This window comes from Suncus etruscus, chromosome 5 (genome assembly GCF_024139225.1).
Source record: "Suncus etruscus isolate mSunEtr1 chromosome 5, mSunEtr1.pri.cur, whole genome shotgun sequence".
Taxonomy (NCBI): Eukaryota; Metazoa; Chordata; class Mammalia; order Eulipotyphla; family Soricidae; genus Suncus; species Suncus etruscus.
The window spans coordinates 98653616-98670868 of NC_064852.1; the positions used below are offsets into that span (position 1 = coordinate 98653616).

Sequence of the window (17253 nt, forward strand, 5' to 3'; positions counted from 1 at the left end):
TGTGCCCAGGGATCACTCCTGGTAGTGCTCTGGGACCATATACTGTGTTTGGGATGGAATAGGGGATGCATACTTGACCACATGCAAGTCAAGTGTGCTTCACTTGCTTTACTATTTCCCCAGTCCCTCTTTTAAACTTTTCAAATAAATCAATATAGTGAAATAATTTGAAACTGATTGGATCATTTATTCTTGATTTGTAAATCACTAGGGCAGGGGCCTCAAATTCAATTTACCTGGGGGCCGCAGGAGGCAAAGTCGGGGTGATCCTTAAGTGCAAAGTCAGTAGTAAGCCTTGAACATTGGGGGTGTGACCCAAACAACTAAAACAAAACAAAACAACAAAAAAAGATTCCTCTAGGGCAGGGCCACAAAATGTTGTATGGAGGGCTGCAAATGGCCCGCAGGCCGAGAGTTTGAGACCCCTGCATTGGGGTAACATCATTATTTGATTAGCTTTATTTTCTCCATTTAATTATTCCAGTGTATAATGATTAATTATGACTGTAGAATTTGCTAATTCTTCTGGATGAGATTTGAACATCTTTAAATGGACCTAGTAATCAGTGTGAACCTTGATATAGCCGGAGTAAGAAAAACAAATAGCATTGAGTTACAAATAATATCCCCCCCCCCCAACATTTTGAGTGAAACAAGCAGATTGTTTCTTGTGTATTTAGTCCTTGAAAGGAGTGAGTAAATTTATTTCGAATGGAAGCAGACAGCTTGACCTTTCAGGTGGATTGCCTCAGAATGGTAGGGTCTCCTTCCCTGTTATTCCATCCCACCCTTGCCCCAATCCCAACCCTCACTTCCATATTGAAAGAATGTTAAAAGAGAATTCTCAGCCTGGCTGCGCTTTATTGGTAACACTGTCTCAGGTCCTGTTTCCTCCTATAAATAGAGGATTTTTCATTTGGACTAATCTTTTCATTTTGTACAGTAGATATAAGCTTTGGTCCAGGGTGTCCTCTCTCTGTGTTAGGGGCCATGTCTGAGAGCAATGCAGGAGAGCAGATTGTCTCTCTAGATGTCATGCTGGCTTTTTAGAATGATCTTACTGAGTTATATGAATTCTGCACACTCTCCTGTTTTATCTAGACTAAGGGACTCTGGAGCAAAGTTTTTCATCTCAGACCTCTGATCAGAGAGAAGAAAATAACATGATTTCTGGTAGTATCATTGACTCAAAAAGCACCTGTTAGTCATTCACCACAGAAAATCATCACTGGGTGATACTCATTGAATCCCGTCCTATCACTACAGACAGGTGCAGACCCATCCTCATGAGAAGCTTGAGTTTTTTTTGTAACACAGGGTTTTTACTCTGTACTTATTGAAATTGCTCTAATGGATTTTCCTATTTAGATAACAGCAATATTTTTGACAAGGATAATTTTTGCGTGAAGAATAGAAGGCATGCTGTTAGCTGATGATCAAGAATCACTGCTGATCTTGAGTATGATATGAAAATATTAGGCACTTAATTGTACTTAAACTCATTCATTTCCCAGTGGCATGTGTCTATTTCCATCCCACTTTTTAGTCAAGAAAGAGTTCAGCTAGACCTCTTATTTTCACAAAACGATGCATGTCTATAAATGTAAAAACTTTCACCAAATTTTGGGAACCACTGACTCCACCTGCTGTTAGCTTCTCAGGCCAGTTTTATTTTGGTGTTGGCACTTCCATATCCAGAACTTTGAAAGAAATGACTAAAAGTGATGCTTTCTTTGCCCATTTAGCGTTTTTTGGGGGAGGGAGGTTGGTGATGCTTGGGTTACTCCTAGCTCTGCTCTCAGAAATCTCTCTTGGCTTGGGAGACCATATGGAACTCCGGGGATGGAACTGCAGTCCATCCTGGGTCAGCCGTGTGCAAGTCAAACACCCAACCACTGCGCCATCACTCTAACCCCTCTACTTAGCTTTTAATTAGAGTAGCCCCTTATTATCCAATCACTCAAATCACATTTTGTGAGTGAAGCAGAAAAATCATTGTTATAAAGGGGATTAAAATTTGTTGAATATACAGAATTCAACTTACTAAACAACTACACATTTGCCTCCTATGTGCGTTTTTCAATAGTTTCTTAAGATATGATAAATGATGAGGAGAGTGAAATCCTTATTCTTATGGATCTTACCTTATAAAAGGTGTAGAGAGGAGCTAGAGAGGTAGTTAATTGGGTTAATAAGCATTGCATGCAGGAGGCCAACATTCAATCCCCAGAACCACATAGTCTCCTGACCACTATCAGAAGTAGCATGAACTGGGAGAAACCCCTGAGTGGTACCAGATATAGCCCCGCAAAGATCCCCTCATAAAGGGGGAGTAGATAAAGAATATACATAGCCATTTTGATAACTTAGTAAACAATGTGGTTTGTTACAGTGGAATAGAAGTCAGGGTAAAACATTTAGAATAGGGATAGTGATACAAGGAGTTTGGTGCTTGAGTTGTAATTTTAAATGTCAGTTCCTTTCAAGAAGAAACTTAGATTGGTAAAAAGGCTTGTCAGAATGAAAATATTTACAGAAAAAGAAAAGCCTTTGTTCTTTGTCCCTTCTCCCATCATGTTTTTTTTTTCTACAGAGATATATCATTTGTGTTTGATTTCCAGACCTCTTTTCTCATTCATACACAAATACATACACAAGTTTTATTTTTTCGTTTTGGGGTCACACCTAGGTATGTTCAGTGATTACTCCTTGCAGTGTTCAGTGAAGTATATGGGATGTCAAGGATTAAACCTGGATCAGTTTCATACAAGACAAATGCCCTACTCACTTTACTATTACTCTAGGTGTGTTATATTAATTAATTTTTACTTGCCACTCAAAAAAAAATAAACCATGAGATTATGGTGCCAGAGCAATAGCACAGCAGGTAGGGCATTTTCCTTGGGTGTGACAGACCTTGTTCGATCTCCGGCATCCCATATCATCCTCTGAACCCACCAGGAGTAATTCCTGAGTGCTGCTGAGCCAGGAATAACCTCTGAGCAAACAAACATGAGATTATGGCAACTTTATAAACCAGAGAAGAATAAATACACAATGATATTATATATATGTGGTATTTAGACAAACTGCATGAAGAAATACAGTGGTCTAAATGGGAGTTGTTCTGAATACCCTTGGCCCTAGAATATAGCAAGAAGTAAAAACAGAGTGGAGAAAGAGAAACACAAATATGAAAGGATGGGGGCCAGAGGCAAAGCAGTCTCAGGTACATTGACAGAGAAAAAAAAAGGCAGAACTAAACCTCCAAGCCTAAGTCAACAACAATGGAATCAAGAGACCCAAACTTGAACAGTCTAAACTTTAAATGGATCTGTTATACTGGCAGGCTGGGGGCCAAAAGGTGGTGGTTGGGATACACTCTGGGAACAGTGGTGGAGGGAGGTTGACGCTGGTGGTGGGATTGGCCCTGATTCATTGTATGTCTGAAACTCACCTATGAAGGACTTTGTAAATCACAATGGTTTCAATAAAAAATAAAGGTCCTTTTAAAAAAACTTAATTTTTATTTGAACTTGTATCTTAGAAATCTTACTACATCACTGTTGAGACTGCCTCTTCATATTTAAATAATGCACATAGTATTATATTGAATTGTGTTGAAATGAATGAGAATTTCAATTGCTGTTATAAGCTTTACTCCATTAACACTTTTGTCTGCTTTTTAAGGGAAACAGATACATAGATCTGTGATATTCTTATAGATATGTAAATTCAGGTACCTGTTGATTTGAAGCATAGCTGATAACACTGCCACTTAAATTTCTTCTTTAAATTTTTTATTTGATTATGCCTCAGTAGAGCTGAAAAAGACTGCCAGGTGTACAGTCTGACAGTATTCTGTTATACCTTTAAACTTCTTTGAGGGAGAAAATGCTTGCTTATGCCAAATGGCACATTTAAGTGCCAGAATGTTTACATTTTAATAAGCTTTTCAACAATAGTTGTCTTTTAAATTTCAGCTTAGTCATTTATTTGACTTCAAGCCACTTGAAGACTGGAACTGGGATGATTCCATTCATGTTTGTGTTTCCTTTGCATCTCACAGACATTCTTTATGTGTTTGTTACTAACATGAATACATTAGGTAAATGTTCATATTTATGAGAGTATTATTGGTGGGCAGGGATGGGGAAGATCAGATATTATAGAATTCAGGGGAGGTTTACCAAACATTCCATATTTAGAAAGAGCAAGTTGCTACAATAAAGGGGTATTTTAGGACATAAGTCGAAAATTTTAGAAGGATCCATTTGGCTTCTTAGGAAATATATAGCAGAGTGCCCAGTTAAAGCCTTAGTTGGCGAAGATTGGGGAGGCCCATGTGCAGAGGTTTGTCAGTGGAGTTTGGATTCTTACACCTGGTACTGCCTCATATTTGAGTCTCTAAAATTCAAGAGCATTTTCAGTGTCAACTGCAAGGTTCCAGAGCTGTGCTCACTTTGAGATTTATAGCCAAACAATTCTAACCTGACTTATTAAAACTAATAATTTGCGATAAAAAAAATTCCTACTTTTGGGGCCGGGCGGTGGCGCTAAAGGTAAGGTGCCTGCCTTACCTGCGCTAGCCTAGGACGGACCGCGGTTCGATCCCCCGGCATCCCATATGGTCCCCCAAGCCAGGAGCGACTTCTGAGCGCATAGCCAGGAGTAACCCCTGAGCGTCACTGGGTGTGGCCCAAAAACCAAAAAAAAAAAAAAAAAAATTCCTACTTTCTTTCACTTATTATCTTAACCTTAAATAGTGGAAGTCAGTGTAGTAGTATTATTTATTTATTTAATTAATTAATTTATTTTATTTTTTGGTTTTTGGGTCACACCCGACAGCGCTCAGGTGTTACTCCTGGCTCTATGCTCAGAAATCCTCCTGGCAAGCTTGGGGGACCATGTGGGATGCCAGGATTCAGACAACCGTCCTTTAGCATGTAAGGCAAACACCTTACCTCCATGCTATCTTGCCGGTCCCTAGACTACTTATTTATAACAATAATTATAAATATTGCTTCTTGGCCTTTTGGCTAAGATCTAATGTAGTATAATAATAATAATAATAATAATAATAATAATAATAATAATAATTGTAGCTAACAGAGTAAATACATAACCTGTGCCTGATTTCTACATGGACTTGTGTTGGGCTTGTGGGCTTATAAGAGAGCAAAGCAACAGGGCCTGCTTACACTTTTCTTTTTTGGCAGTACAGGTTGGCAACAGTATTTGTAATGGCTGGCTGCCTGAGTTAGTTTCCTAGCTTGTACAATAATTTAAAACCAGTATTCCATTATTGACTTTTCACAGTGATTTTGGAATATTTTTCTACATCATAAAATACACAACTTGATTTTATTTAATCATTTGGTGGGAGGTGGAGAAGGTGGGAGATGGGTATTTGGGATGGTGGTTTTTTTTTTTTGTTTGTTTGTTTTTGGGCCACACCCGGCGGTGCCCAGGGGTTACTCCTGGCTGTCTGCTCAGAAATAGCTCCTGGCAGGCACAGGCACAGGGGACCATATGGGACACCGGGATTCGAACCAACCACCTTTGGTCCTGGATCAGCTGCTTGCAAGGCAAATGCCACTGTGCTATCTCTCCAGGCCCGTGAAAGTAGTTTTAAACTTAGTTGTTGGGAGGATTCCTTTAACTAAGACTCCTCAGTTAAATATATTTATCAATTAAATGTATTTTATTACATCTTCTTTACCAAACCAGCATTTTATTGTCCCTTTCCACAATCATTCCATTAGGTGTAACTGGGAAAAAGTATATTAGTGCTGGCTATGTGTTACAAAAAGTGAAAATTTAAAAATTGTGGGTGAAGGGCTGGACCAGAAAAGATAGTACAGTGGGAAAGATATTGTGGCTAACTGGTTTGATCCCTAGTACCACAAATGGCCCAGTTCCCTAAGCAATGCTGGATGAGATCCCTTAACAGAGAGCCTGGAGTAAGCCCCAGGCACTGCTGGGTGTAGACAAAAAAAAAAAAAAACTAAGTGTGGGTGCTAGTCTTAGTTCTCAAATTATAATTTGATGATTTGAAGTGATGTTCAGGCTACTCTGATTTTTAACACTTACATAATTGTGCAGTGCAGTAAAGCTGGAGAAGCATTGACTCCAAATGCCACACTAATCACCAAATCATATCAGTCTAGGAAGATTATGTGCTGGATATTCCTTTTAACAATCTATTAGGAGTTTAATAAAATGAAAATAAAAGGAGAAAGGAACTAAGACATATGTTTCCTCTTAGTCTTTGAAAAGTTGGCCCTGTTTAATCAAGTATAAGGAAGCCAGGTGGGAAGTTTTATTGGCTAAATCCCCCATATGGCCCACAAAAGATATATTGAAAAGTTTGTTAGAATCCAGGCTAGGTTAACTGTGAAAATGTTTTACACTTGATATGGAATTGGTATGGATTGAGTAAATTTCACTAGAGATCAGAGACATATGAAGGTTAAATTTATTGCTTATGTATCTTCTTGCTATTGCCTAATGATTCTTGAACTACCTTTATCTTTTAAATCTTTTTCTGTTGATACTTCATTTACCAAATTCCTGTCAACATATATTCATGTCTGTTTTATATCCATTTATGATGGAAAGGAAGCTTTGATTTCTACTACTAAAAATATAAACTTACTATCACAGATAGCTTTGGCTTTTTATTTTCATGATAACATTTTCTAAAAGGTATTCTTAGTGTAGATAAGCTTGCCTCCCCCTTTTGGCTAGTGACTATGATCAGATATTTTTATTTCTTTTTTTTGTTTGTTTTTGTTTTTGTTTTTTTTTTTGGTTTTTGGGCCACACCCTGTAACGCTCAGGGGTTACTCCTGGCTATGCGCTCAGAAGTTGCTCCTGGCTTGGGGGACCATATGGGACGCCGGGGGATCGAACCGTGGTCCGTCCAAGGCTAGCGCAGGCAAGGCAGGCACCTTACCTCTAGCGCCACTGCCCAGCCCCTGATATTTCTATTTCTTAAAATATTTTATTTTGAAACACTTTTAGTGTTTCAGAAACATGCAGGATTTCCCAAACCCAGGTTCTTCAGGATTAATTTCTTATCTGTAGCCCCTGTACATTTGTCACAATCAGGAAATCATCAATGCTGTATCACTATTAACTAAACACCAGACTGTAGTCTGTTTTACTGCTTTGCACACTAGCATCCTTTCTCTGTACTAGGATCCAGTCCAGGATAACACATTGCATTTAGCTACAGTATTTTTAAAAATAGAAAATAAAATGAGACAGAGCTCTGTGAAAAATTGGTAACAGACATTGTCTGTTTCACCTATTTTGAGATATTTTCTTCTTTCACACAGTCTCAGAGCCCCATCACAAACTATTTCCAGGACAGTCCAGCATTTATGTATTTTTTTTCCTCTCTCCCACTGAGTTCTAAATACCCATATTCTCAGATTGTCTTTTGAGAGTAAATTATTTCCAAAGAAAAATAATCCAGGACAAATTTACATTATAGTGTTGGTAACAGCTGCATTATTTAACTTCTTAATGTTTTCATATTCACAAATACCACACCCAACATAACGTAGTCAAATGGTCAAATTTGAGGGACACCGGAGTTGGTTGTTTAATTGTTTTGTGCAAGGAACCCCCCCTTCACAAACTCTCCTCCACATCTCTGCACATTGTCTTTACCTTTTTTGGTTGTTTTTATTTTGGGATCATGCTCAGTAGTACCCAGAGGTAACTCCTGCCTCTGGACTCAGGATTTACTCCTGGGGGTCCTCAGGGGACTATATGGGATGCCAGGGATTGAACCCATGTACAAAGCAAACATGCCATCATTGTACTATCTCTCTAGCTCTTCTGCACATTTTTTGAGGAATTGCCCATCCTGTACACTGTTAAGAGTCACAGGCCAGTCCCATTAGATTATATGCAAGATGAAACTGTCATAGTGAGGTTTGGGAGTATGTGAGATTTCTGCCTCACAATTTAGTTAAGTGCCTCTACACCTTGATGATTATTAACTCAGATTAAGGTTTCAGGACAGGAGATGAGACCTCCCAAGCGGAAAGTCAAGTTGCTACTTCTAGTAAATACCATGGGATCTGTGAAAAGTATATTCTGCTCTAATTGCTAACAACTGTTACTTCACACTTTCAGTCAGCCTGAAAGGATCTTTACAAGATTTATTTGTTGTAGGTCAATATTTTTTGGCTGGCTAATGAATATAATTAGGTTATTCTTCAAATATGGTTTGTTTCCTTTGTCATTTTACTAAAGAAAAATAAAAAATATATAGCAATGTTAAAAGCATTTTTAAAGCATACCCAAATATACCTATCAGCTAGACCCAATTTAATGGAATTGGTTTATTCATGTTTATCTAATTTTTCCTCAGTCTGGCTTTATTTTTTTGTGTATGTTCCAAACATACTGCAAACATTGCTATAATCCCCCCCCCATTAATTCATTACTAAATAGCTACTTGTTGTTTGGGAGGGGGTCACTTGGTCAGGCTCAGGGGCTTTACACCTGGTCTCTGTTTTCAGATCATTCCTTGTTATTAGAGTTGGGAATCTATGTTGATGGAGACCTAACCCTGGTCAAGCACACATAATACCAGCTGCCTACCCTTTTGTACTATTGCACTTCTGAGAAGTACAGAGTAATAAGAATTTCATGTTTAAGTAAAATTTTTGAAAAATCTTGCTACAGAGTTTCTGAGGGTTTTTGTTATTTTAGAATTGACAGTAAGTGAAATCAGATATGGAAATTTTTTTATGGTGTTTTCAATACCATTTGTCTTTTCCTCTTTTTTTTTTTTACTGTTTTAATTATTTTGTTGTTATTTTTGGTTTTGGGGCCACACCTTTCTGCACTCAAGGCTTACTTCTGGCTTTGTATTCAGAAATCCCTTCTGGCAGCCTCGGGGAATCATTTGGGATGCCAGGAATTGAACCCTGGTCCATACTGGGTTGGCCACACAGAAGGCAAATGCCATACTGCTGTGCTATCTCTCCGGTCCTTCATTAATAGCTTTCTTTTTATTTTGGTCTTTGGGCCTCACCCAGTGATGCTCATGGATTACTTCTGGCTATGCGCTCAGAAATTGCTCCTGGCTTGGGGGACCATATGGGACACCAGAGGATTCAATCGTGGTCTGTCCTATGTTAGTGCTTGCAAGGCAAACACTCTACCGCTTGTGCCACTGCTCTGGCCCCCCCTTAATAATATTTTAAAATATATTTTCAAGTTTTGTTCCAAGGCAAAGTTCACATAAGTAGGACTTCACATAGAAATATTCATTTAGGTTTTTTTATACATAGGGTCAGGTTTTCAACCTTAAATAGAAATGATCAGACTTAAACACCAAATCCAGAATCGGTGACAACAGAATCAATATCCATTCTACAACTAGGTATACCCAGAGGGGACCACTTATATTAGTAGCTCGGGGGACAAAGGAGGGGGTTATGGGATGCATGTTAGGAACAGGGGTGAAGGGAAGACAACATTGGTGGTGGAAATCCACCTGATTCAATGTCACTATGTACCTAAAATACTGTTGTGAAAGATTTGTAATTCACTTTGGTCACAATAAAAATTATTAAAATAAAAAATAAAAATATACCTAGTCACAAAAGAATTTTAGAGGGAAAACAGGTTTTTAAAAATCAAACTACACGTGTCTGGAGAGAGAATACAGAATAAGATGCTTGCCTTATACATGGGTAGCCCAAGTTCCCTCTCTGGCACCACATGTGGTCCTTGGAGCACTGCCATGCCCACCATCAAAAATAAATAAACTTAACTGCATTTAATGTTTTTGAAATCCTTGATTAAATTGGGGCCAGAGAAGTGGCGCAGCAGTAGGGCGTTTGCCTTGCATGTGTCTGATCTAGGATGGACCACAGTTTGATCCCCTGCCGCCGTCTCATGGTTCCCCAAGCCAGGAGCGATTTCTGAGCACATAGCCAGGAGTAACCCCTGAGCGTCACAGGAGTAACCCCTGAGCATCACAGGGAGTGGCCCAAAAACCAAAAAAAAATCCTTGAGTAAGTTGAGCAAAGTAATAAGCCAGAGTAGTGGCGCAGCAGTAAGGCGTTTGCCTAACACGTGTCTGACCTAGGATGGACCACGGTTCGATCCCCCGGCGTCTCATATGGTTCCTCAAGCCAGGAGCGATTTCTGAGTGCATAGCCAGGAGTAACCCCTGAGCATCACCAGGAGTGGCCCAAAACCCAAAAACCTTCAGTAAATTGAGCAAAGTAATAATTAAAATAAGGTCAGGTTTTACTAATCCTACCAACTTCCATCAGGAAAACCTTAACTGTCAAAATTTTGAAACAAGGAAAAACTGTCCCAGGGACTCTGTTGATTCCACTTAAATGATCAAATATGTATTCATTCAGGCTGTCTCCTTTCTAATTCAGTGGCCTGGCGTATTCAGTCATGTCTACTGTGACATCATGAAGGAAAAAGCACTGTGGGAAATAGTTTCTTCGTTATTTTCAGTCATTTAAAATTTTGTTACTATGATTGGGCCAAACTGTAACCACACTGACCTCCATGTCTCTTGCTTTCCCTGGGCGCTGTTACGCTGGCTAATCTGAGCAGATAGCAGTGAACACCAGCAGCCTACCAGAGCAAATCCAGTCCCTCTCTGTACAGGATCCTCAGGTAAGTTTCTCTGCCAGGCATTAGCTGTTGAGATGCTTTGTTTAAAGTCTTGTCGGATCACCAGCATTTTAGAAAGACACACTATTTCAGGGTAGTTTTTTCAAATCGGGCTGGTAAACTCCTTTTTAATGGGTATGGAGAGAAAGACTACTGTCATTACTGACATGATTTTCAGAACTCTCCAACCTTTAAATGATAGGTTTGTGAGCAAGAAAGAATTGCCAGACTGCTGCTGAAATTGCCAGTCCTGTGTGAAATAATAAGAGGAAAGAAAATGAGTCACCATTCTACTAGATTTCAGCCACAAAACACTGTAGTTAATTGATACAGTTTTTTTGTTCTTGGATGGATTTCTGTAGCCTCTATTCATAATTTTTTTTATCATTGAAATTTACTGGCCCATTTGTTCCTATAACTTGCCTTGTAAAAATAATAGTCCAATGGCTGATACTAAAAACTATATGACAGTGACAACATGTGAGCAGGAAGGCCCATTGGGTGGCATTCAGGTTGCTGCTCTCTTCAAGGGACAGTGCAGTGGATAGAGGCTAAATGCAAACCATCATGCAGGTTTTGCCATATGATGAATAGGCCAGACCCTCTTGTTCTTAAAGGGTTATACTTATCTATTTTCACCAGCCTGAGGATCACAGTTTGCTTCAAAACTGTATATTTCAATTCATTTCTCTGCTACTTGAGCTGTGTTTTATGACATAGCTAGATACCGAGGAGGCACAAGTAAAGGGATTCAATGGTCTGGGGACATTTTCTTATTGTCATATCTAGAAGCTAGAGAGATAGTATACTACACAGGACACATGGTTGGCATATAGGTGAGCTAGGTTCCATCCTTAGCTCCCCATATGGCTCCCTGACAGTATACCCAGGAATAAACCCTGAGCAATGCCAGATGTGTATCCCCACCAGAAAAGAAAGGGGGTGGGTAGGTCAGATACCTAATGAGGATGAAAACACTTGCAGAGGCTAAGTGGACCAATGGGTTCAACCAAATGGGTTGAAGGCAGAACTAGGATTGATTCATCGGCCAATTAAGTAAAACACATAGAAATAAACCCTAGGAATTGATGGAATAACAAAAAGCTAATAACAAATAAGACAAATAACAAATGACAAGTAAGAATGGGTTAGAAGGCAAAAAAGAGATTGGTAACTAGAAGATAGTATCAGGCTAGGGCTATGGCTCACAGGTATGAGGTCGCGTGTTCCATTGTTGCCACTGAAAAAAGAAAAAGCACTAGTTGGTAAGAATATAACATACTAAATTTTGATCACTTTATATAAAATAAATAATAATACAATAAAATTATGTTTTATTATTTTTCATATATGATTTTTCTTGCAAATTCCTTTGTTTTTGGTGTGAGATGTGGGATGGATATAGTGCTCGGGCCATTTTGTGCTGGAGTTTACTGCCACGATGATGCTGGTTGGCTCCAGTATAATACCCAGCAATGCTCTGGGACCTTCTGTTGCAAGGGATCAAACCAGGTGCATGCTAGGTATGTCTCTAATATGTCCCTAATGTACTATCTTTCATCCCTCTTGTCAGCAACTATTTGAGTTCTATTCACCCTATTTTACAAGTGGAGAAGTACTTTCCTAAAACCACTGGCCTAGTGTTGCTCATCAGTGACTTGTGATCTTGTCTGGATTCCACTTCCTTGCACCCTGAGGGGGAATGTGGTCATGTCTTGTGCATTATTGGATCCATGAGTATGATCCCTGGTTGTCTGGGGTCCCTTTGTGTGTCTGATCCTCCTTAGTCTGACTGCAGCTCCTACAGTGCCCATTTGCCAGCTGAGGTTTTCTATATGAAACCTTGTCAGCAGTTGTGATGGGAATTAGGATTCTTTTTTAACTTGACAAGAAAATGTCATGAGGTCAAATTAAGCCCCCCCCCCCCACTTTTTGGCCATACCCAGTAAGCCTCCCTTTTTGTGTCATGATCTAGCTCAGGCGTGGTGAACATGGGGCTCTTGAGCCGCATGAGGCTCCCGGCCACAATGAATGCGGCTCTTTGCCTCTTATTATTTTGTATACTGTGGCTCTTTGCCAAGTTTGGCTTTTGTTCTGCTGCTTCTGAGGAGGGACCCCTGAGGAGAGATCTCCGAGCGCGTAGTCCCGCCCCCACGCTGCGTCCTCCAGTCTCCCATACCTCGGAAACAACTGCACTGACCATGGAGCGGGAGACCCGTGTGTCACATGTTGGGTCACATCTTGCCGTTAGTTCTGAGTGTGGAGGACGCAGCACACCCTCATCATCACTGCAGGATTTTTACCCTCATTCAAAATGGCAAAATGCAATATGTGTTTAATAGATTATTATTAAAATTATGTGCTTTTGTGTGAGTGTTTGTCTGTTTTTGGCAGGTTACTGCGTGGTGTGGCTCTCTGACTCTCACAGTTTTAAATTTTGGCTCTTTATGTCAAACTTGTTCGCCACCCCTGATCTAGCTTGAAGTTTCTAGAAAGGGACTGTGTACATGTGATATCTATTCCTTGGCTTCTGTATGAAGTGTCTGATGTCCTTTGTTATTTTGTTTTTGTAGGGCTTACCCAATGCTAGTGAAGACTACAGAGAAGCTTCTTGCGCTGTGAACCTCGTTTTAAGATTAAGGTAAATAATACTATTTGTTTTGTATCACTTGTCCTATCATGCAGTATGCTGATCTCCATTATTAACTTTTCATAATATTAACATAAAGTAAAATTGTTAACTTACTTGATTTCCCCAAACAACCACTGTAGGCTGTATTCCCAGGACTAATTGCTCTCTTCTAATTGCTTGCTAAAGAAGCAGCAACAGTGAGAAAAGCGCCACCAGTGTGTCTTCAGGCTCAGCGTACCCTTCATTAAATCTTTTTTTTCCCTTTTGCCTTTTCTTTCTTGTCTTTTTTTTTTCTTCTTTACAATGTAAGATCACAGTAAGAGATTTTTAATGAGTTTCTTTCACACTTCAGCAGTCAGTCTCTGAGAGAAAAAACTATTCTTGTACTACAAGTTGCCTATTGAGAAGATTTTTCACTGGCAGGTTTGATCAACCACTGTGAAATAATGACAGATATATATATATATATATATATATATATATATATATATATATATATATATATATAATTTTTTTTTTTTTTTTGGTTTTTGGGCCACACCTGATGATGCTCAGAAATCGCTCCTGGTTTAGGGGACCATATGGGACTCCAGGGATTGAACTGAGGTCTGTCCTGATCAGCCACGTGAATGGCAAATGCCTTACCGCTCCATAATCGCTTCACCCCTCTCCCCTATTTTTGTTGAGATACATTTTGAAAGGACCCGCAGTCTTAAAGCAAATGGATATAAATATAGTGCCTAGCAATGTAGTCTATCTAGTGAATAAGACATCTGATTTCAAGAATTTTTAGGAGTAAAAGGGCTATCTTTATATGATTCTTAGAATTTAGTATAACAGAGGCCAGAGGGATAGTACAGTGGGTAAAGTACTTGGCTTACACGTGGCTGACCTGAGTTCAATTCCTGGTATTCCATATGGTCCCCTTAGCCATGCAGAATTATTTCCTGAATGCAGAGCTAGCAGTCATCCTTGAGTTCTGGCAGGTATGGCCAAAATGTAAATTGCTATGTCAAGAGCAAAGAAAATAGCTGAAGTGATGAATTCTAAGAAGATTAATATATCAATCTGATCCCTTGTGGAATATATTTTTGTTATTGTTTGGGCCACATTTGGCAGTGGGGGTAAGGAACACCATGAGTGGAATTGAACATAGGTCCTCATGCATGCAAGGAATGTAGATACTCTACCACTTGGGGTATATTCCTGTCACCTGAATCTATTTAAAAAAGTTATACATGTACTCTCATTTGACAGTTAATAAAAATGAGGTCAGTGGACCATTTTTAGAGCTATAAAATTGAATTTACTTTGAAGGATACCTCCAAACCTTTTAATAGTCATATGTCAGAGTCAGTTATCATCACCAAAACAACCTAATTTTTTTGATGTTCATGTACAACCTTTGGTGAGTTTTCATCTACTTACCAGGGGAGCCTCACACCCATTCTTGGTGTAATTTAATTCACATTGTTGTCTCAGTCAAAAAGTGAAATCACAGGGTTGGAGAACTAGCTCAAAGGGTGGGACCATTTGTCTGACATGTATGAGTCTCCAAATTTGATCCCTGTCATTGCATGGCTTCCTCAAGCACCTCAGGGCTATTGCCCCTTTTTGAAGTCAAGCATTATCTAAAGTCTTTGCCAGGAAGAGTGAAATCATTGCTAGATATTCTTATTTGAAATAACCTTCGTTATTATTACAATTTGTGAGTTTAGCAATCTTTAAAATATAAAGCAGATGTCTCTCCTTCCTTTTGTTGTTATTTTCCCCTTCCCCCCACCTCTTCCCTTCCCCTTCCCTTCTCACCCCCTCCCTTCTTTCATTTTCTTTTGGACTCTGGAAACTAGGCAGTCTTGTCATTTATTCTTGACTTGTTCATTCATTTATTCATGCAACTAATATTTATCTGAATCCCACTCTCTGTAGGACTTATTATTTGTCTTTGCGATGCACTATGAGAGGCACTGTGGAGGGCTAGCCTACTGAGTGACTTAGTTTTGGAAGTGACCTTTAGAATCTAATCATCCAACCTCCTATACTTTATATGCAGGAATCTTTTTTCTAGTTTCTCTGCTGGATATTTACCTTGACCCTACACATATTGCAGCTCATTTTTTTTCCCCTTCATCGTCACCTCTGTGATACTGAAAGTTTTGCTATGCTTCATCTTTACCCTGGAAATTTTAGTGGATTTTTTTTTGCTGGGGTTGGCCATGTTTAAATTCTGTTCCTTGTGAGTATCAGGCTTTCTTGAAGAAAGTTCACAGAAAGCACATTTACATGTAAATTCTTAAGCTGTAAATCCAGGTGTTGTTCAGTTCTAGATACCTAAAAAACATAAAATGAATGCATTTTCTTTTTTTCTGAGAGCTATTTACACATTTCTCTGGTTGTTACTTTTTCTCGGCAAACCAGTATAAGAAATTTTTACCCTTCTCACAATAAATTCTCTAAACCCTATGATGTGTTGTAGAAAGAATTAGTTGAATTTATTTGGTCTCAGACTTCTGGATTTTTTAAATATAATTTTTATTTTAATTATAGTGGCCTACATATCATTGACAATAATATTTTAGTACATATTAACATAAAATCAGGGGAATTCCCATCACTGAATTGTCTTCCCTCCACCTCCGTTACCGTCCTACCTCCCATATCCTCCTCCCTCAAGACTTCTGGGATTTTTTTTTCCAATTTAACATGGTCTCTCTTTAAAGTGGCACCCCCTTGTAAATGTGGGACTTCAGATGTATTTTGAGCAGGCTGAAATGAAGGCTTCTCAATGTAGGTTTCTTGATCTAACCAAAGAACAAAGTTTGAAGAAAGTGAAAATAATTTTACTATAGATTTGCTTTCACCAAATAAACATTGATGCTTAGCTATTTATATACATCATCTGTTAAAGGCTTACTGGGTATTTTTTAGACTAGCATTTTCATATTTGAGCACTCCTGAATCTCTTAGCTGTATCATTGGATTCTCTTGAGTATAGTACTGATAGTTTAATTTCCAGGTTTGTATCTTAGAAGTTAAATGCTCTTAAATTTTTGCAATCACTAGGTAGTGATATAGTTACCTATGCCACAAGGCATTTATTTATTCAATATAGAAGGATTTATTGAACATTTACTGTGTGCAACAATGGCAACAAGAAAGTATGTTTTTCTGCAGGAGCTGCCATTTAGAGCCTGGGAAAGAAATAATCCATATATTCAAATTATGTCTATATCCCAAGTTCTCTGAAGAAAAACAGCATTGGGAGCATCAAGTGTGGGGATGCTGTACTGTTGCGAACTATCCTAACAATGAGAATATATGAGGGAAATAGAAAGCCTGTCTAGAGTACAGGTGGGGGAGGGGAGGAGGGATATTTGGGACATTGGTGATGGGAATGTTGCACTGGTGATGGGGGGGTGTCATATGACTGAAACCCAACCACAATTATGTTTGTAACCAAGGTGTTTAAATAAAAAATATTAAAAAGAAAAAAATACCACTCCTAGGGATATATCCTAGGAACACAAAAATATAAAAAGAAAGAAAGAGAGAGAGAGAAAGGAAAGAAAGGAAAGGGAGGGAGGGAGGGAGGGAGGGAGGGAGGGAGGGAGGGAGGGAAGGAAGGAAGGAAGGAAGGAAGGAAGGAAGGAAGGAAGGAAGGAAAGGAAGAGAAAGAAAGAAAGAGGGGGGAGGGAGGGAGGGAGGGAAGGAAGGAAAGAAAGAGAAAGAAAGAAAGGCTTAACACTTTTCCTGGTTGTCTAACAAGTTACCACAGAAAGTAGCTAAAAAGGACACCCACTTATTTCATATTTGTGTCGATCAGAACTCTGATGCCGATCTGTGTTCTCTGCTGTGTCTCTCATGACTGAAATAAAGATGTACTCATTCAGACCTCAATATTTTTTAAGCTTATTTGACAATTGGCAAATTGCATTTTCTTGCATATATGGATC

General features: G+C 39.0%; 1 protein-coding gene across 1 annotated transcript in view; it reads left to right on the top strand.

Annotated features, from left to right (window-relative positions):
• STK39 (serine/threonine kinase 39) overlaps window positions 1–17253 on the top strand; it is a 308961-nt gene that overhangs the window by 189652 nt on the left and 102056 nt on the right. The window contains exons 13-14 of the mRNA XM_049773425.1: window positions 10609–10671; window positions 13242–13309. Coding sequence (XP_049629382.1) covers window positions 10609–10671; window positions 13242–13309 — 131 coding nt within the window. The remainder of the gene's footprint in view (window positions 1–10608; window positions 10672–13241; window positions 13310–17253) is intronic.